General features: G+C 39.5%; 1 protein-coding gene across 1 annotated transcript in view; it reads right to left on the bottom strand.

The window, feature by feature from the left end:
- Positions 1–9,399: 9,399 nt before the first annotated feature.
- The window catches only part of VCPIP1 (valosin containing protein interacting protein 1), a 38,608-nt gene continuing 25,737 nt past the window's right edge, over positions 9,400–22,270 (bottom strand). Inside the window, 1 exon segment of the mRNA XM_050802084.1 lies at positions 9,400–14,824. Coding sequence (XP_050658041.1) covers positions 13,953–14,824 — 872 coding nt within the window. The 3' untranslated portion in view covers positions 9,400–13,952.

Genomic DNA, 22,270 nt, shown 5'->3' with positions numbered 1-22,270 from the left:
CCTCTTCCCTAACTTGGATTTCCTATCCTTCATTTTGAACCCTCGGTTAGTAGGCTTACTTGTAAATGAGGACTAGAGTTTGAACATTATGGAAAATTACTTTTTGAAGGAAACATTACTTTTATTATTACAGGCCAAAAATGTTGAAAATTTCAGCAAAGGTGTATCAGTTTCCTATTGCTGCTGTAACAAATTACCACAAATGTAGTGGCTTAAAGCAATACAAACATGGCCGGGAGCAGTGGCTCACAGGTGTAATCTCAGCACTTTGCGAGGCCAAGGCGGGCAGATCACGAGGTCGGGAGATCGAGACCATTCTGGCTAACACGATGAAACCCTCTCTCTACTGAAAATACAAAAAAATTATCCAGGTGTGGTGGCACATGCCTGTAGTCCCATCTACTCGGGAGGCTGAGGCAGGAGAATCGCTTGAACCCAGGAGGCAGAGGTTGCAGTGAGCTGAGAGCGTGTCACTGCACTCACTCTGGGTGACAGAGTGAGACTCCATCTCAAAAAAAATAATAAAATACAGGCCGGGCGCGGTGACTCAAGCCTGTAATCCCAGCAGTTTGGGAGGCCGAGACGGGCGGATCACGAGGTCAGGAGATCGAGACCATCCTGGCTAACACGGTGAAACCCCGTCTCTACTAAGAAATACAAAAAACTAGCCGGGCGAGGTGGCGGGCGCCTGTAGTCCCAGCTACTCGGGAGGCTAAGGCAGGAGAATGGCGTAAACCTGGGAGGCGGAGCTTGCAGTGAGCCGAGATCCGGCCACTGCACTCCAGCCTGGGCAACACAGTGAGACTCCGTCTCAAAAAAAATAAAATAAAATACAAACATTACCCTAAGGTTCTGGAGGCCAGAAGTACAAAAAGGATTTCATTGCGCTAAAATCAAGGTGTCAGGAGGGCTGTTTTCGTTTTCTGGAAGTTCTAGAGGAGAATTTGTTTCCTTGTTTTTGCCAGATCCTAAAGGCACTGTGCACTCCTTGGCTCACCACCCCTTCCTCTATTTTCAAAGCCAGTGGTGTAGCACCTTCAGATCTTTCTCTGACTCTCCTGTCTGCCTCTTCCATTCGTAAGTATTCTTGTGATTACACTGGGCCCACCTGGATAATCCAGGTTAATCCCTCCATGTCGAAATCCTTAATCACATCTGTAAAGTCCCTTTTGCCATGGAAGGTAATATATTCACAGGTTCTGGGTATTAGGACATGGACACTTTTGAGAAATCATTATTTTCTCTACCACAAAAGTGTAGAGCAAGGGGTCTTGGGTTTAAGTAGGGACACTTTAAAACATTTTTTTCTCTTTACAATTTTTCTTCCCATGCAGTTCAAGTGCTCTTATTTTTAACTTTAAAAGCCAAACTAAGAATTCTATAACTGCTTATGTTAGACAGTGTGATTTCTATTTATAATTTCCACCAAATTTAAAATAGCACCCTAAATGTAGACTGAAGATTAGCAAAAATATTGGTGGTGAGGGGACAGAGAATGGAGCAAACATTTCTCTATCCAAGATAGAGTTCTGAACCTGAGTTTTGTTTTCAGATTGAATACATAGTTTCATCATTTCTGTCCAAGCACTTTTATTTTTTGGAGCTATTTCCTTCTAGGATTGATTGGATTGACTGATTGATTGATTTTTTTGGAGACAGAGTTCGCTCTGTCACCCAGGCTGGAGTGCCGTGGTGCGATCTTGGCTCACTGAAACCTCCACCTCCCGGATTCAAGTGATTCTCCTGCCTCAGCCTCCGGAGTAGCTGGGATTACAGGTCCACACCACCACGCCTGGCTAATTTTTTGTTTTGTTTTGTTTTGGTATTTTTACATGTTGCCCAGGCTGGTCTGAAGCTCCTGAGCTCAGGCAATCCGCCTGCCTGGGCCTCCCAAAGTGCTGGGATTACAGGTGTGAGCCACCGTGCCTACTCATTCTAGAATTAAAAAAAAAAAAAAAAAAAAAAATAGCTGGGCCTGGTGGCACCCCTCTAGTTCTAGCTACTGGGGAGGCTGAGGCGGAAGGATCCCTTGAACCCAGGCATTTGAGGCTGCAGTGAGCTATAATCACACCACTGCACTCCACCCTGGGTGAAAGCGGGGTGGCTCACATGTGTAATCCCAGCACTTCGGGAGGCTGAGGCGGGCGGATCACAAGGTTAGGAGATTGAGACCATCCTGGCTAACACGATGAAACCCTCTCTCTACTGAAAATACAAAAAATTATCCGGGTGTGGTGGCACGTGCCTGTAGTCCCATCTACTCGGGAGCCTGAGGCAGGAGAATTGCTTGAACCTAGGAGGCAGAGGTTGCAGAGGGTAAGAGTAGGTTAAAGAGTAAGATCTCATCTCTTAAAAAAAAAAAAAAAAGAAGAAGTATAGTCTTCTAGGTACTGTATTAACCAGGGCTTTTCAAACCAGCATAAGCAAATCCTGGAGTATTGTCCTTTCGTTACAGGAGGATGGGAAGCAGTAGGGACAGCTGTGTGGATGGTGCATATTCCTGGGGAAGCAATTTAAAGATTTAGAGTAGAAAATGAATTACGTATTTTTTATTATTTACATAATAAAAATACAAATATATTTATCATATTTCCAAACTGAATTTGTAGAGATAAAACAATTCGCAAATAAAATGCCAAAAATTAGCCAGGTGTGGTGGCATGCGCCTGTAATCCCAGCTCCTTGGAGGCGGAGGCAGGGAGAATTGCTTGAATCCGGGAGGCAGAGGTTGCAGTGAGCCGAGATCATGCCACTGCACTCCAACCTGGGCAACTGGGCAAGACTCGTCTCAAAAAAAAAAAAAAAAGTGAATAGTGGGACATAAAACAAGATAGTTGAAGTGTCTGTTAATCTTGTCCACAATCTATTCCTACTTTCTTCTTGTGGAATAACTGCTAATGAATTTATACCCAGGCAAAAACAAGAAGCTTGTTCTCCAAATAAATTAAATTATAATGACTGCCTTGATTTCACTGGGTGAAGAAATAGGTGAAAAAACAATTACAATGTTTGCCTTGAAAAAACTCCAACTTCTAATTGGTGTCCCGGGGGGGGGAAAAAAAAAAAAACCCTTTTCATTTTATTATTTTTTTAATTATTCTAGGGAAAATGAAACCCTTTTCATTTTAATATTTGGGACCACCTTGGCTATTTATTTGCTTAATTAAACTATAGACTTTTAAAAAGGCACTTATGGCTAAAAGAACATAACTTGAATCCCATCAACCTTGACAAAGGTTGTAAATGTAATAAATAGGATAGTTGTATGTAAAAGTAATAAATAGGATAGTTGATTAAAAAATTAGGAAGTAGAATGAGAAGATAAGGGATTTCAGAAAGTGTAAAAATGCTAATTTCCTCATTTTTCATAGGGAGAGTCAAGAGATAATGTTTGAAATTAATAGATTAATAAACAGAGACCTAACTATATTATTTAAAGTTATAGAGAAACCTAAAAAGGGCAAGGGAACTAGTATTTTTCACAATGGAGGAATAAAATACTGTCTAAAGTCAACAAATCAAGAGATTATACCTATGATATCTTATTTAAGTTGTGGAGGTAACCACCAAAGATAGAACAGTTGATTTAGCGATTGGGATGGGAGAACTGGGTGCCTTCTATAGTTTTGAATTATTTTAGCCATGTACATGTATTCCTTTGAGAATAAGTTTTTGTTTGGTTGTTTTGTTTTGTTTTGTTTTTGAGATGGAGTCTTGCTATGTCGCCAGGCTGGAGTGCAGTGGCGCATCTCGGCTCACTGCAAGCTCCGCCTCCTGAGTTCACGCCATTCTCCTGCCTCAGCCTCCCGAGCAGCTGGGACTACAGGCGCCCACCACCTCGCCCGGCTAATATTTTGTATTTTTAGTAGAGACAGGGTTGCACCGTGTTAGCCAGGCTGGTCTCGATCTCCTGACCTCGTGATCTGCCCGCCTTAGCCTCCCAAAGTGCTGGGATTACAGGCGTGAGCCACCGTGCCCGGCTGAGAATAAGTTTTAAATGGGAAAAAATTAAAGCCTATTTCAATGAGAACTTTTCCAGATAGTAATTTTCCTAATTACCCCATGTACTAAAGATAAATTTAATAACATTCTAACGTTTAGAAAAGAGCCAAATCACCTGCCATAAGAAAGATCACGTAATGATAATCCTAAATTGAAATGGAATACTGTAAGCACAATTTAAGATAGGCAGTTGATTACTAGATGCTTAGGCAGTCCCACTGCTTAACGGAAACAGAGGTGACAGATACTGGTATAGGCTGTGAGAAGCTATAGGAAGAACTGAAACTAATCTTTCTAGGTCGGGCACCATGATTTGTGCCTGTAATCCCAGCACTTTGGGAGCCGAGGTGGGTGGATTGCTTGAGTTCAGGAGTTCGAGACCAGCCTGGGCAACATGGAGAGACCCCCGTCTCTACAAAAAATACAAAAATTAGCCAAGAGTGGTTGGTGTACGACTGTAGTCCCAGCTTCTTGAGAGGCTGAGGCACAAGAATCACTTGAACCCATGAACAAAGATCATCCGCAGCACTCCAGCCTGGGCAACAGAGTGAGACTCCGTCCAAAAAAAATAAAAATGCCAGGCGCAGTGGCTCACGCCTGTAATCCCAGCACTTTGGGAGGTCGAGGCGGGCGGATCAGGAGGTTGGAGATCGAGACCATCCTGGCTAACACGGTGAAACCCCGTCTCTACTAAAAAATACAAAAAATTAGCCAGGCCTGGTGTCGGGCGCCTGTAGACCCAATTACTCGGGAGGCTGAGGCAGGAGAATGGCATGAACCCGGGAGGTGGAGCTTGCAGTGAGCAGAGATCGCGCCACCGCACTCCAGCCTGGGAGACAGAGCGAGACTCCGTCTAAAAAAAAGAAAGAAAAAGGCTGGGTGCTGTGGCTCATGCCTGTAATCCAGTACTTTGGGAGGCCGAGGTGGGTGGATCACTTGAGGTCATGAGTTCGAGACCAGCCTGGGCAACATGGTGAAACCCTGTCTCCACTAAAAATACAAAAATTAGCTGGGCGTGGTGGCATGTACCTGTAGTCCCAGCTACCTGGGAGGCTGAGGGACGAGAATCACTTGAACCCGGGAGGCAGAGGTTGCGGTGAGCCGAGATCGCACCACTGCACCCCGACCTGGGTGATAGGGCAAGACTCAGCCTCAAAAAAAAAAATAAAATAAAATAAAGAAACTAATCTTTCTATAGTCCTGCTAATGTTGAAAGAAATCAGAATAACTGAGGGCTTCTAATCCCTAATTTGATTCTGGCTTCACTGTTTTGCTTACATTTGTGTTATTCATCTATGTATCTAATTTACATTGGTCATATTACAAAGACACCTTTTCATTTCAAAGGAGAAGCTTATGTATGTTACTTTTGTATACTCAGTGCAGAATCCCATTCCTTGCTAAAGGTTTTTCTTTTTCTCTAGCAACCCTATTTTCAACAGTTTTCTCAAAGTTCCTCATCCTTTTCTATTCAGCTGGCTCACTGCCCCCTTATAGGAAAGATCTGGAGTCTAAAGTATGGCAAACATAAGCATCCCATTTAATTTTGTTTGATAGACTGACCTAGTTAGTAAAATATTTTTGGAGATACTGAGTCTTGCCAATTTATTTTTAAGAAACAGGGACTCACTCTGTTGCCCAGGCTGAGTGCCGTGACACAATCATAGCTCACTTATAAACTTCCCCAGCCTCCTGAGTAGCTGGGACTACAGGCATGCACCACCGCACCCAGCTAATTTTTTTTCAATAGTGTTGGGGTCTCGCTATGTTGCCCAGGCTGGTCTTGAATTCCTGGCCTCAAGTGATCCTCCCATCTCTGCTTCCCCATGCACTGGGCATGATCCTCCATCCCTGGCCAGTTTGATTTTTTTTTTTTTTTTTTTTTTTTTGAGACGGAGTCTTGCTTTACTGCCAAGACCAGAGTGGCGCCATCTTGGCTCACCACAACTTCCGCCTTCCGGGTTCAAGCAATTCTCCTGTCTCAGTCTCTCGAGTAGCTGGGAGTACAGATGCATGCCACCATGCCTGGCTAATTTTTGTATTTTTAGTAGAGACTGAGTTTCACTAAGTTGACCAGGCTGGTCTCGAACTCCTGACTTTGCGATCTGCTGGCCTTGGCCTCCCAAAGTGCTGGGATTACAGACATGAGCCACTGTGCCTGGCTGGCCAATTTGACTTTTAAGTATCCTATCAATTATTTAGGTTTCAGATGGTACATCACCTCTCAGGAAGCATTCCCTAACCATTTCACGGGTCAATTCCTCTTGCAGCATAATCCCACACCACCCAATGCTCCCCCAATATGTACAGTTACTTGCTTGTTTAAATGTATCTCTCTCTCTCACTAAAAATGTAAGTGTAATGAAGGCAGGAAGTGTCTTTTTCAGTTTATCATTCCTTATGTTTAGCAAAGTACCTGACACATGATTCCATAGAAATAAATTTTCTAGGTGAGATGCATATAGCCCATGAACTATTTTTTGAGAAACATCACCTTTGGGAAACCTCCCCTCCAAAGCAGCAGACACACTTAGTAAACAAGAATTATTTTAGGTCCTTGAAAAACTGGACTTTAACCAGTGATTCTCAGATGTACCCAGGTTAGTCATGTAAGAAATTCTGAAACTCTTCCTTAAAGCACCTCCAAATTTACAGGAGGCAAGAAAACAAATTCAAGGAAGGACGAACTTGGGATAGAGGACTAGGGTCCAGGAAGGGAACTAGTAGGAAGTGAAATTAAAGCTGTTGCTCATGCCTGTAATCCCAGCACTTCTGGGATTTGAGACTAACCTAAGCAACATAGGGGAACCCTTTCTCTACAAAAAATAAATTAGCCAGGTGAGGTGACACACATCTGTAGTCCCAGCTATTTGGAAGGCTGAGACAGCAGGATCACTTGAGCCCAGGAGTTTGAGATTGCAGTGAGCTATGATGCCACCACTGGGCACTCCAGCCTGCACAGCAGAGTGAGACCATCTCTTTAAAAAAAAAAAAAAAATTAAAAAAAGCCAGATACTCTATACACTGAAATCAATTAAAACCATGTTGGTGTATCTGAAAACAAGCTAGATTGAACAATAAATGTAAAGACTTATGTGACCACCAAATTTTATTCCTTTGCTAAATTACAAATGTAGCATTAAAGTTAAGAGCATAGACCCTGGAGTCTTAAACATCTGGATTTAAATCTTAGCTCTGCCACCTAACTCCAGGACTTTAGGTAAACCAACTAATCAACTTGTTTCCTAAAAGATGATAATGATAGTACCCAACCACGAAGGGTTTTGACGGTTAATTTAATTATTGCATGTAGTGTTCAGCCTATTGCCCAGATATAAGGAAAAGAGTCACTAAACGTTAGCTATTACCAATGTGTTTTGTGATCATCTCCATCTTTGGGATGTAAGCTCTAAGGACACATGGAATTTGTCTCATTTGGAACTGTTTCCCAGGTTTTTAAAACAGGGATTTGATCAGTACTTGTTTAAAATAATGAATAACCCCTCTATTTAGTAGAGACCCCGTTTCTACTAATACAAAAATTAGCCAGGCATGGTGGCGGGCGCCTGTAAACCAGCTACTCGGGAGGCTGAGGCAGGAGAATTGCTTGAATCTGGGAGGCAGAGGTTGCAGTGAGCTAAGATGGTGCCACTGCACTCCAGCCTGGGCAGCAGAGCGAGACTCAGTCTCAAAAAAGAACAGAAAATAAAAAATAAAATACTGATTCCATCAATCAAATATAAAAATGTCATCATTTTATAGGGTAGACTTCGGACTATACCTGTTTCTATAAATAGAACAAACAGGGATAATCCCCCCCCCAATTCCTACATAATGTATCTGTTTTTCAAATAATTTATGTGGTATGACAAATGGGCCAAAGACAAGTTTACTTCTAAGGAGTGTGCAAATTTGAAGAGCCCATATGTTTTTCACCTCAGTGTATCATATACAGTTCAGAAAATCAATTAAAGACTTACTTCAGTTTTTCTATATACATTTTTAATGATTAGAAACAATCGATTATTAAGTCAGAATTGCAGTTACTGGGGTCTGAAAGAGCCAGACAATAAAAATAAAATCCATAATGAGCTGTTATAAGTAGGATGTTTATCTTACTTACTAAAGAGTTTTTGAGAATTCTATTCTGATGGTATGTGACCAATGGCATGCATATACAAGACCTCAAGTCCAAGTTTGGGATAATGTAGTCAACACCTAAAGGAAAGGTAATTATGTTTAGTTTACATGGGGCTCATACCCATGTCACTTGTCCCATCAGCACTATGCCCTCTGCAAGTGAGACTATGACGACAATGGTAGGCAGAACAAAAGGTTAACAATGATGAAAACACAAGGTTACAGAAGAAATGGAGGCCTTGAAAGGCTCCAAGACTTCCCTTGGGTCACAGAGCACACTGTCGGTTCATGAGATTCTCAGTGCTGCACATGGTCATAAAGCCCTTGCATAAATGTTTGAATGTACAACCATCCATTTTTTAGTCAATTATGTACAAGTAAAATAAGTTTTAATGTAACAAATTACTTAAATAATGTGTGCCCTGTGAAGATTTATCCCACTTAATGGCAACTGAACTCTACCATATTACATTAACATATAACAATAGCGAATATTTACTATGTGTCAGGCACTCTTCTAATCATCAGATACGTGTTAACTCATTTAATACAGCCACCCTAGGAGCAGATGTGATTATCATCCTCTCACAGAGGAATGCACAGAGAGGTCACAGAAAGCAGCGTACCAGGACTCAGACCTAGAAAGTCTGGTGTCTAAGGCTAGACTCTAAATTACTGAGTTAAATGATCTAATAAAATGTATATTACGCATATACAGTAAAACTTAAAAGTATGTGTTGACTGCTAAGCTACACAAATGTTATTTAGTACTATTATCTGTAATTCCTTTCATTTATCACTAACCAGTATTTTTTTTAAACCACCACAAAATCAACTTCTCTATTAGAATTTGCCTTTATTTTTGAATATTCAGTAAGCATTATGGCCCAATTATGTAATATGTCTAAAGAAATTTTGCTGGCAGAGGAGGGCAGATCATTTGAGCTCAGGAGTTCAAGACTGGCCTGGGCAACATGGCAAAACCCTGTCTCTACAAAAAATACAAAAATTAGCCAGGTGTGGTGGCACATGCCTGTAGTCTCAGCTATTCAGGAGGCTGAGGTGGGAGGATCACTTGAGCCCAGGAGGTTGAGGCTGCAGTGAGCCCTGATCATGCCACAGCAATCCAGCCTGGGCAGCGGAGTGAGACCTGTTTAAAAAAAAAAAATTGTGCACTCTTTTTTCACTGGGTCCATTTCATCTAGCAATGAAATCTACATTAAGGGGAAAAATTACTATTCCTGTATGATAACTCACTTAAGTTCAACAAGAAAACTTTAAGAATTTCTTTATAAAACTGAATTATATGTTCATGCATTGTAATTCCAGGAAACTAAAGAATATAAAATTACCTTTAAAAACTAATGTGGAGAATTTCAGGGGAAAATCAGTATTAACTTATAGTTTTATTACTGATATAAAAGAAAACCTCAAATACTGTACAGTAAGGTATGTTGTAGAACACTATAATACACTATTACCAATTATTCATTACTCAAATGTAATATATACAGCAATCACGAAATCAGAAAATAATGGGCAACAGCCAGTGCCTTAAGGGTGACATAACATCTATACTATTTTATTGAGCAGTTAAAGCACTTGCTATTTTTCTAAATATTTACACTATTACTGCTTATGTTTACAAATTCTAAATATCGTTTCCCTCCAAAAAGTAGACTTTCCAGTTCTTGGCACTAATTCTTAAGTCAAATAAGCCTGGAAATACTGATAACCTTTTCATTATTTTATTGCTCTACCACAGGCATAAGGGCTCAGGACGAGATTTCTGCATTCTAAAGAAAAGTATGCAACACCTTAAACTTTTAAAAACTAAGTAATTGATACTCACAAGCAGGTAACATCAACTAAAACTTTTTTCTTTACTAATTTTTCCTTTTCTTTTACAAGAGAATAATCATTAATATTATACTACAAAAGCATGTAGTCTCCATAATTAAAAAATTAAATGTCAGATATACAAGTAATGGCATTTTCTCCAATAATTCACAATTTTTACAATTTCTGCTATTTTGGAACAAACATTAAAATTCCCACGATTTAGGTATCATTAAATATTAACTGAAACACTTAGCATCTCAAAGAATTATCAAGAATGGTAGAACTTGTAATTAACTCTATAACTTACATTGGTGATATAGTTCCCCTGTTATTTTATTTCTTAAATATACATTCTACTAAGCAATATTTTCATGTGAACAGCTCTGGTTTGAAAAATTAATTTATACTGTGAAGAGCCTTAAGATTGTACAATTTTGTTAAATTATATGATAACCTTGAATGGTAGGATACATTTACTCGACTTAGAATATGGCGCTCACTATTATTATTATAAATGGTCATTTTAAATTCACATTAAGTGGAATTTAATCCAGTTTTGCAAAGGCTTTGTTTTTATAAAAAGCTTAAGATGGAAACCTTGCTTTGAGAACCGGAAAACTCAAAATCTGTGCTGCAGTATTTTAAGTATGGACCAATTGAAATTACTATTGAAAAATGAAGACAAAACTGTATTGATATTCTGAAATAAACACTTTATGCTGTCACTATATTGACCAGTTGAAGTGTAATTAATGACAGAAGTAAATTTTTTACCTAAAGGTTATTAGTGAGGTCTACATATTTAGAGAGTTATTCAGTAGCAGATAGTATTGGTAGGTAACTACATAAAATACTTTTATACATTTTGCATTTAGTAGCTAACATGTGATGTCAGTACAATTCTCAAAAACCTGTCATTAGTAGTATGAGTTGCTAGCAAGTGATCTTCCCTGAGGTAAGAGACCATATGCAAAAGTCAGTGTTCATCTCCAATGAAGATACTTAAAAATAATGGCATTAAGGACCTGTGGCCAGGAATTATGGATGTATTTCAGATTGGTATCTTAATTGCAAGCAGTAGGCTTGACTGTAAAAACCAAACTAAAAATCACTGGAAGACACAGAGCCAGTATCAGTCAAAAAAAGTTAGTATTTGCTAACTTTCTCAGGCCTCTACCCTAACATTTTCCAATAAAATATCTGAAACATAGTGAAGCGGGAGAAATGGGTTTGCTCTTTAACTAGTTCCTGAGTAACCATTCACATGGAGTTAATTATATTCTATTTTAATATATGGCAGCATCTTGTTTTCTTCAACTTACACCAATTTCTCACTACCAGTATTCTAGATATATACTATCTTCAACACTACCTGGACTTTAGGTCATCAACTTAAATTTGGTATGATTAACTATAGAATGGATTATTGAAGAAAAAATTTACAACTTTATTTCAGTGTTTAGTGAAGCACTGCAAACAGAATTGCAGGAATGCATTTTAGTTATAATCTTACATCTAGGGCTAAAAAAAATTTTTTTTTACCTGAGATGTCTAGCTTGCACTCCAAGATGTGGCTATATCACAAATGGCAGTACTAGAAAAATAACCATTCTACAGTAATGTATTTGGTTATGAAAACCATATGGAAAGACAAAGGATGATATTTAAAAACTTAAAGAAACCCTATTCTAAAACTTTTTTGTGAGGATACCTGGCCTACTTCTCAAAAACCATCAATCACCCCCACCAAATTTTCAGCTGATTTGAAATAATTTCAAGAAATTTGATCACTTATCAGAATTGAGCCTTTTATTCATTTATCAAGGGAGAACCCAAACTGTTATTGTACTATTCATACCTAACTGGCTTTTAAATAGCATTGCTGTAGCTAGAGAAATAAAGTTGTCAGAGATTAAGTCCATCTTCTAACATTCACATACGCATTCTAATTTGCACTAAATGTAAGAATAGGGAGATAAAGTTTGTTTCTGATATTTTATGTTAATGCTATGAGAGATCTGTCAGTTATCAATGAAGAAAATATTTGTTAAAGATGATTATATCATTTTACATGAAAGCAGTGCATTTTTTGATTAAACAGTTTTCCTGTATTTAAATCCCCCCCAAAAAAGTTCCAGTGGCTGAAAGAGCCAAAAATAATTATAGTGGTTAGTGAAGTGATATTTGTAATTTGTAGTTTAATACACAGAAGCCACCTTTACTAAGTAGTGAATAGTATTTGGTAGCTACAGCTCTTATTTTATGCAAAAATAGTGTACAATATAAAAGTTTAAAAATTTCCTGCTGTTTTGATAGGGAGAAGATGCTTGAAAGAAAATTTAGGATGAAGATAAAATATGAAGACAAACGTGATAATGTGACAAAAACTAACCCAAATATATATTTTGTTCAGATACACCTGTAAAATGTCTAGATTCTCCATTCTTTCCTTATTTAAAATAGAGTAGTTTAAGAAGTGGGTTCAGTTAGAGATACTTTCACAGAAAGATGACCAAAATCTGCCTTATCTGGAAACACAAGTTAAAGTACTGTCTATATCCCTTATGAATCAACAGGCAGAGATTTTTAAACATCTGATAAAATACTTTCTGACATACATTTTCTTAGAATTACAAACACAGTTCTGCATCTGTTACATGTGCAAACAGAGACAGCCAGGCTTTGAATGCTCTAGGTAAGAGATTGTATTAACATACATTTTGTCTTTCAGCCATTCAAATTCAACTTAATTTCAGTGAACAGAGGAAAAATATGGGTTGAAATGTACATTTCAGAATACAGATTTGCAGAATAAAATAAAATAGTGCAATACCAATCTCAGGATAAACACTCTTTTGTTGTTTTTAAGGAATAAGCATGAAAGCTGCTTCTCAAGGAAACTGGCACTAAAGATTTGATGAATACACTAAGCAAACACCCAGCTGATCAGGGTGTGATGCAGTAAAATTTGCATCTAAACCCAAGTGAAGCCAACAAATACAGAAACTTATGGATTCTAAGAAAAAAAGAAAAGAAAACATTTTGGCTCAAAGGGGCGTAAATACACTTAGCATATACAGGCTTAAATACCACTGATCAAAATTGTAGAACAATTAACTCATTCATAAAGATAAACTCTTATTTATAAATTCTCTACTGCTACCATTATTTCTTTTTCTACCACACTTTGCAATCAACTTTTCTGCAAGATTAAAAAAAAAAAAAATCAGGTGGTTCTTGACCAAGCCAGGAATCAAAAATAATGGTAACATATTAATAACGCACACACACAATTGGCTGTGTTGACTCAGACAGCAACACAACTGAATCACATTGACCTCATCAATCTAGAAGAGATTTTTCCCCAACCTTGCACAAATCAGCAAAATGTTATATCATTACATTCTATTCTTAAGACATTTTCGCCAAGAAATCTCTATGAATGTGTTTACGTTCATGGAAACACTTGCATCCCACTGTCTAATAAATAATTGTAGGAATTTTAAGATACAATTTAGTCCAGATAAAATTCAAGTTTACGTAAACCTTTTGACACTAGTATGTGAGATGGTTACCTTGATGACATCAACATTAGCAAAATCTCATTTCCCCTCCATTTCTAGCCTTTTCAGAAATCAAACATATTTAGTAAGACAATTTTCTTGTTGGAAACATTAACACTTTTGTGGAATTAAAATTACAAAGAACTTCCAATGAACCACATACATGGAAGAAAGTCATCTCAGCAGATCTAATAGCTAATTTATAGAAATTCAGAGCCAGCCTGGGCAGCAGTATATTAAAAGCTATGGCCAATCACACACTTGCTATCATGCACTGAATAACAAGATATAATCTTTGAATTACATACGTACAAGATTTTTAATGACTAATCAAGTTACGTGGCCCAGCCAACAAATATTACATATTCACAATAAACATTCTGCCTTTATTAGCCTCTAATTAAATCAAGAGTGATCCATTGGCTCAGTTGTGTTAGTCATCTCAGCATCTTGACTATCCATCTCTTCAAGCTCCTCCACGGAATTTCCCCTTTGTGCTTTTGACCTTGTGGCAAAGGCTGCTCCCAGTGCATCTGCTACACAGCCATCAGTTGTTTCTGTATTCAAATTTTCAGTACCACCAGTTAAAGGAAAAGATTCAGGCAAGCCAGTCTGAAGACTCCCAGACTTTGCAGAAGAACTCACAACTTCTATTTTCCTTTGAGGAAGATCAGATGGTGACTGCTCTGTACTTTGATCCCGCAAGTGCCTGTCCATTGAAGCCTGAATAGAAGAAACCATTTCCTGCAATTTTTTTCGCTGGGCCTCAACCAAATCAGGATCAAGCTGCCTGCCGTCTCTCATTGTTACTACTCCAGGAGCTATTCGAATAAGCTCACTATTACTAGAAGAAGCTGTGAATACAGAAGGCTCTGTTTTAGTGGAACTATTACTAAAGTCTGTCCCTGTGTTATGCTTTCTTACAACTGAAGTTTCCCTAGCTCTTGGATCAAGGTGTGGGTTACCAGATGCAGTTCCTAAAGAATGCCCTTTTCCCTGAAAGGCAGTTACGTTATGAAGTTGCTCAGATTTCTTTTTTACTACTCCACCACTACCTAGTTTTAATAGCCCATGTGAGGGACTTGATTCCCTACTTCTTGTAGTAGCCTCTGCTCGAACCTGACTTACAGCCTCTTTAACTAAATCTTCAACATCAGGACCAATGGGGAAATGTCCTGCAGCATCCACACACAATTCCAGTCTATCTTCAGAAGCATTATAGACAAAGGTTTTGCCAGGCAGATGTGGAAAAGTACAATGCTTGCCATCAGCCATTCCTAAAAAGGGGAAAAGATATTTAACATATTAAAATCTTAAGTTATTAACAAAAGTGTAGTCAAGACAATTATAGTTAAAATAGTGAATTTTAAATAACAATTCACAGATAACAGCTTTCAAAACAAAATTCAATCAAATTTATTGTATTACAAAAAAGAACCATCACCACAGACCCTGAAGTAGTTTTCCCCAGAGATCTTTTTTAAAAAATCATCCTATTAGCAAAGTTAAGAATGGGGCTTGAGGTCGTGCAGTGGCTCACACCTGTAAACCCAGCAATTTGGGAGGCTGAGGCAGATGGATCACCTGAGGTCAGGAGCTTCAGACCAGCCTGGTCAACATGGTGAAACCCCATCTCTACTGAGAATACGAAAAAATAGCTGGGCGTGGCAGCAGGCACCTGTAACCCCAGCTACTCGGGAGGCTGAGGCAGGAGAATCGCTTCAACCTGGGAGGCAGAGGTTGCAGTGAGCAGAGATCACGGCACTGCACTCCAGCCTGGACAACAAGAGTGAAACTCCATCTAAAAAAAAAAAAAAAAAAAATTGGGGCTTGAGGCCAGGTACCGTGGCTCATGCATGTAATCCCAGCACTTTGGGAGGCAGACGGGTGGATCACCTGAGGTCAGGAGTTCAAGACCAGCCTGGCCAAAATGGTGAAACCCGTCTCTACTACTAATACAAAAAAAAAAAAAAATACCCGGGTGTGGTGGCATGAGCCTATAGTCCCAGCTACTCAGCAGGCTAAGGCAGGAGAATCGCTTGAACTTGGGAGGCAAAGGTTGCAGTGGGCCAAGATCAAATCACTGCACTTCAGCCTGGGCGACAGAGTGAGACTCTGTCTCAAAAAAAAAAAAAAAAAAGAATGGGGATTGAAACAAACAGCTGAGCTATAAGGAAAACACAATGTCAACAAATAAAAGAATATACTTTTATTACTAAAATTCAAATTATGAACTTTGCCAAAACAGTTATCAAGGCAAAGTGAGGTATACCTAACTTGTTACACAGTGTGTTGAACTAAAAATCAAGTCATTCTATTGAACTGTAAAATACCAGAAAGGTGTTTTCACAGTGTGCCGTAGATACGTATCTTTCACAAATATAAAAAATAAGAGCTTTCAAAATAAGATATTCCATAGTTAAAGCAGTAGCTATGGGGCACATTTAGAAAAACTAAATAATGCACTATGACTTCAGTGTGAACTAACACTTGCTTGTAAAAAATTTAAAATACCTTATTCAATTAAATTCCTTTGAAATAATTCTTATTCATTTCTGGTAGGCCAGAACCACCCAAGTAAGCCAGGGGTTATGGATGCTCCTCACAAGGCTCACTGCTGTTTATTTCTCCTGGTCCACTAATGCAGCAGCAGAGGATAAAAATTTTAAAGTAAACTTCTCTTATTTTCTAGTCAAGGAGGTGGTCTCACTACAGGGTATTCAAAAATTTTACACTTGTTTCAGCCTGTGTATTAAAAAAAAAATGTGTGTTTTAAACAATCCACTACCTTTACATTTTAAAATTGTCACTCTAAGTATACTCCACATATGTGACAGTAAGACTTTTCCAATTTATAACATTATATACTATTTTGAAAAAAAAGATAAAGAACATTTTATAATATATGGTACATAGTAATATGTTTATGGCAAAATACAAAGGCAAAAGTAAACTAGTTAGAAACAAATGAAAGGGTAAGTGCTAGCTACAGAAATTCAGAGAGGAGGGATAATGAATAAACTCAGGAATGCTTTGTGGGCATTTAGCATTCTACAGTTTTGTAAGATATTAAGAATAGTTCTTCCTTCCCTTAAAAGAGCTTCAATGGTTCTAATGTACCTCTCTGAGAATATTCCAAACAACTAGCAAAAATAGCTCAGTTGCAAATGAATAAATAACATACATTAATTTCAAATAAACATTAATTTCAATGGTAGCTAAAGTATCAATTAATAAAAATCCAAGTAGAATTTCCTCTTGACACATTTTCAGCAGAGATAAATGACAAAAACAGACATGCCAAAGTTGAAGTCAGAGATGTTGTCTAAATACTACTTTTCTGGGCACATCTGGAATGAGTTTATTGGTTACCAATCCCTGTCCTCAGAGATCTATAAATTATAGCTCAGGAAACAAAGGTAGCAAAGAAGAGAATTTTATAAGGCCAAAACTGCCTCAAGGCAAAGCTTTTAAACATCCATCTGAATAGATAACATCTACTGAGCCTCACTATGTGCCAGGAACTAAAATAGACTCTGAGGATTTAAAAATAAAATACCATAATTCTTAGAAGACAGATACAAACAGATTATTATAATACAATTGGGTAAGTATAATGATGGGTATATTACTCATTTCACTCAATTATTTAAAGATTAAATGAGAAAACATTTAAGCACATTAAAAACATTAAAACAATGAAGCACATACCACAGTGCCTAATATCAATCAGGGAGTCAATATGTTTTAATTCTTCTATTAGAACAAAAAGGCCGGGCGCAGTGGCTCAAGCCTGTAATCCCAGCACTTTGGGAGGCCGAAGCGGGCGGATCACGAGGTCAGGAGATCGAGACCATCCTGGCTAACACGGAGAAACCCCATCTCTACTAAAAAATACAAAAAACTAGCCGGGCGAGGTGGCGGGTGCCTGTAGTCCCAGCTACTCGGGAGGCTGAGGCAGGAGAATGGCGTAAACCCGGGAGGCCGAGCTTGCAGTGAGCTGAGATCCAGCCACTGCACTGCAGCCTGGGCGACAGAGTGAGACTCCGTCTCAAAAAAAAAAAAAAAAGAAGAACAAAAAGGTTTTGTGACCGGGCATGGTGGCTCACTACTGTAATCCCAGCACTTTAGGAGACCAAGGCAGGCAGATCACTTGAGGTCAGGAGTTCAAGACCAGCCTGGCCAACATGGTGAAACCCAGTCTCTACTAAAAATACAAAAAGTAGCTGGGCATGGTGGTGTGTGAGCCTGTAGTCCTAGCAACTGGGGAGGCTGAGGCAGGAGAACTGCTTGAACCCAGGAGGTGGAGGTTGCAGTGAGCCGAGATGGTGCCACTGTACTCCAATCTGGGCAACAAAGCAAGACTCCATCTCAAAAAAAAAAAAAAAAAAAAAGGTTATGCAGTTGTTTCCAGATTGCTACTGTGATGCTTTCCCTTGGCTATCCCTAGAAAGAGTCATAGTTCCACATAAGTTCATCACAGTATTACTTACAATGCAACAATGGAAAAAATCTCAATTTTCAACAAGAAATAATTAAGTAAATTATTTCCTATCTACCTGATGGAAGTATATGCAGCTATTAAAATTTAGATAAATAGGCCTGGTGCTGTGGCTCACACCTGTAATCCCAGCACTTTGGGAGGCCGAGGCGGGCAGATCATGAGGTCAAGAGTTTGAGACCAGCCTGGCCAACATCGTGAAACCCCATCTTTACTAAAAATACAAAAATTAGCCAGGCATGGTGGTGCGCGCCTGTAGTCCCAGCTACTCAGGAGGACGAGGCAGGGAGAATTGCTTGAACCCAAGAGGTAGAGGTTGTGGTGAGCCAAGATCGTGCCACTGCACTCCAGTCTGGGCAACACAGCAACACTCCATCTCAAAAAAAAAAAAAAAATTAGATAAATAAAAAAGCTGTGATGCCTAATATATACAGTAAAATGTGCATGATGCTGCAATAGCAGGAAAAAAATCTAAGTACTATGATTACATTCTTGCCTAAAACATGTATGTATAAGACAAATATTTTTAAATGATAGGTGACGTTTCCCATTTCTATAGTTTCTGGACGTTTATACCTTTATTAAAAAACTCCAGCCAGGCGTGGTGACTCAGCATGTTGGGAGGCTGAGGCGGGAAGATCGCTTGAGGCTAGGAGTTTGATACCAACTGGGCAACATGGTAAGACCCTGGTCTCTACAAAAATACAAAAGGTTAGCTGAGAGTGATGGAGTACACCTATAGTCTCAGTTTTTTGGGAGGCTGAGGCAGGAGGATCATTGAGCTCTGGAGTCTGAGGCTGCAGTGAGCTATTACTGAGCCACTGAACTCCAACATGGGTGATAGCAAGAAACTGTCTAAAAACAAAACAAAAAACAAACGCCCCAATTTAAAATAAATATTTAAAAATCAATGGATAGGCCAGGCACAGTGGCTCACACCTGTAATCCCAGCACTTTGGGAGGCCTGGGCAACAGAGCAAGACTCCGTGTCAAAAAAAAAAAAAAAAAAAAAGGATATACTTTAAACACAATACAAATACTGTTGTGATACTTTTAAGCATAATTGTTTATGGGTGTTTTTGGCAGGTATAGACAGAATGTTCAGATTTCATATAGTCCTTTGAATTTTAAGAAGCAAGGCACATTAAAAATTCTCTATTACATATCAACAATTCCATTACTTAAGGCCGGGTATGGTGGCTCACGCCTGTAATCCCAGCACTTTGGGAGGTTGAGGCAGGCGGATCACAAGGTCAGGAGATCGAGACCATCCTGGCTAGCACAGTGAAACCCCATCTCTACTAAAAATACAAAAAAAAATTAGGCTGGTCTGGTGGCGGGCGCCTGTAGTCCCAGCTACTCAGGAGGCTAAGGCAGGAGAATGGTGTGAACCCAGGAGGTGGAACTTGCAGTGAGCCGAGATCGTGCCACTGCACTCCAGCCAGAGCAACACTCCGTCTCAAAAACAAAACAAAACAAAACAAAAATTCCATTACTTATATATGCTCATGATATGTATGCTAGTATTTATAGTTAAATTATTCTTTACATTAAAAACCTAGAAACTACCCAAAAGCTCATGAGCAGAACAATGAATTGTGTTAAAAATAATACAACAGAATACTATGCAGCAGTGAAAATGAATAACCTATAGTTGAATTCATCAACATAGATGTATCTGAAAAAGTGTTGCTAAACTAAACAAGTTAGCCAGGTATGGGGCTCATGCCTGTAATCTCAGCACTTGGGGAGGCAGAGGCAAATTGACTACTTGAGCCTAAGAGTTCCAGCCTGGGCAACCTAAGGAGACCTCACCTCTACAAAAAATTTTAAAAATTAGCTGGGTGTGGTGGCACATGCCTGTAGTCCCAGCAACTTGAAAGGCTGAGGCAGAAGGATTACTTGAGCCTGGGAGGTTGAGGCTGCAGGGAGCTGTGATCATACCACTGTGCTCCAGCCTGAGAGTAAAACCCCATCTCAAAAAAAAAAAAAAAAAAAAAAAGCCAGGTGCAGTGGCTCACACCTGCAATCCCAGCACTTTGGGAGGCTGAGGCAGGTGGATCATGAGGTCAGCAGATCAAGACCATCCTGGCTAACACGGTGAAACCTTGTCTCTACTAAAAACACAAAAAATTAGCCAGACACGGTGGCAGGCACCTGTAGTCCCAGCTGCTCAAGTGGCTGAGGCAGGAGAATGGTGAGAACCCCGGAGGCAGAGCTTGCAGTGAGCCGAGATCCCACCACTGCACTCCAGCCTGGGCGACAGAGCAAGACTCCGTCTCACAAAAAAAAAAAGAAAAAAAGAAATCATAGAAGAAGGTATACAGCATAATTCCATTTTTATAAAGTTCACAGGCAAAGCTGAGTATTATATAGTTAAAACTAAATTTGCCATTCATTTCTTCATTTCTCTGTACAAAAACCTGCAAGAAAACTTACTATATACGTATATATAGTGGGGGACAGGGTCTCACTCTGTCAACCAGGCTGGAGTACAGTGGTGTGATCATGGCTCACTGCAGCCTCTACCTCCTGGGCTCAAGCGATCCTCCCACCTCAGCCTCACCTGCGGCTGAGACTATGGGCGCATGCCACCACACCTGGCCGATTTTTGTATTTTTAGTAGAGACAAGGTTTCGTCATGTTGCCCAGGCTGGTCTCGAACCCCTGGGCTCAAGCAATCTGTCCACCTTGGCCTCTCAAAATGCTGGGATTACAGGCATGAGACACCATACCTGGCCAAAAACACCATATTTTAAGTCAATTAATTTTATTCTATTTTTTGTTGTTGGGTTTGGGGGGAATGGAGTCTGCTCTCAACTCTGTTGCCCAAGCTGGAGTGCAGTGGTGCAATCTCGGCTCACTGCAGCCTCCTCCCCCCAGGTTCAAGCGATTCTCATGCCTCAGCCTCCTGAGTAGCTAGGATTAGAGGTGCCTGCTGCCATACACAAATAATTTTTGCATTTTTTGTAGAGACAGCATTTCACCATGTTGGCCAGGTTAGTCTCGAACTCCTAACCTCAAGTGATCTGCCCACCTAGGCCTCCCAAAGTGCTGGGATTATAGGCATGGGCCACCGTACCTGGCCTGAGCCAGTTAATTTTAGAATACCTTTCCAAAAATGAAGAACAGAAATAGTAATAGTATAGTTTAGTTATAATGGGCAATACTGTTTTTCAAATGTAGATGTAACCATCTGTATGTTAAGGTGGATTTGAATAAAATAAGAGAGTTATGTATGTTCCTTTCCTGTTTTTGGAAGACGGAGGTAAATGGCTGAGGTTGAGAGAGGCTTGATATGTTTTGATTCTTTGACCACAGGATGATGATGAGGAGGAGGAGGATGATAATTATAAAATGGGAGCTAAATGATGAGAACATACGGACACAAAGAGGGGAATAACAACACACACTTGGACCTTTCGGACGGTAGAGGGTGAGAGGAGGGAGAGGATCAGGTGGGTGCTAGGCTAAATATATGAGTGATGAAATAATCTGTACAACAAGTTTATTTACAACAAATCCCCATGACACAAGTTTACCTAGGTAACAAATCTGCACTTGTATCCCTGAACTTAAAAATAACAGTAATCACTTGCTACATGAATCTGTTATAAAAATACAGAGAAAAATTTACCACAAATATCAGAAAAAATTCTATTTTGGAAGGTACTTTTCTGAGGATGATCCATTTTAAATGGCTCTGTTACAGTCAGAATTTTAATTTTGCAAACAATAGCTGGAATTCTAGTAACAACAACAAACATTTGCTAAGTTTTTATTAGGTACCAGATCTTCTGCTAACTGGTGTATATCCACTATCTCCTTTGATCCTCACAATCACCCCGACATTATCATACTCACTTTACAAATAAACTGACACTTAGAAGTCAGAGTGCAATGCATCCAGAATTTGATCTCCAATGTTCTGACTCTGATACAGAAAGGAGGTGGTGAAATACTAGGCAGAAAAGGGCAGGGTCCCTGGTGGTGGCCTACCCTCAAGCCCAGACCTGCGGCCCAAAGTGAGAACATGTATTCCTGTTTTTCCGCTCAAATGTTGCTTTTTGGCCTGCCCTGCCCCCTTTCCTGTACCCATAAAAACCCCAGGCAGACCAGCAGACTGGCAGAGAAGGACAGAAGAGAAGAAAACAGCTGGATGTCACAGAGAAGTAGCTTGACTTCAGAGGGATAGCTTGACGGGGGTACTTCAGAGAAGAGT

Source organism: Macaca thibetana, chromosome 8 (assembly GCF_024542745.1).
Source record: "Macaca thibetana thibetana isolate TM-01 chromosome 8, ASM2454274v1, whole genome shotgun sequence".
Classification (NCBI taxonomy): domain Eukaryota; kingdom Metazoa; phylum Chordata; class Mammalia; order Primates; family Cercopithecidae; genus Macaca; species Macaca thibetana.
The sequence above is the reverse complement of the archived record's forward strand: the minus strand, read 5'-3'. Positions and strand labels throughout refer to the sequence as shown.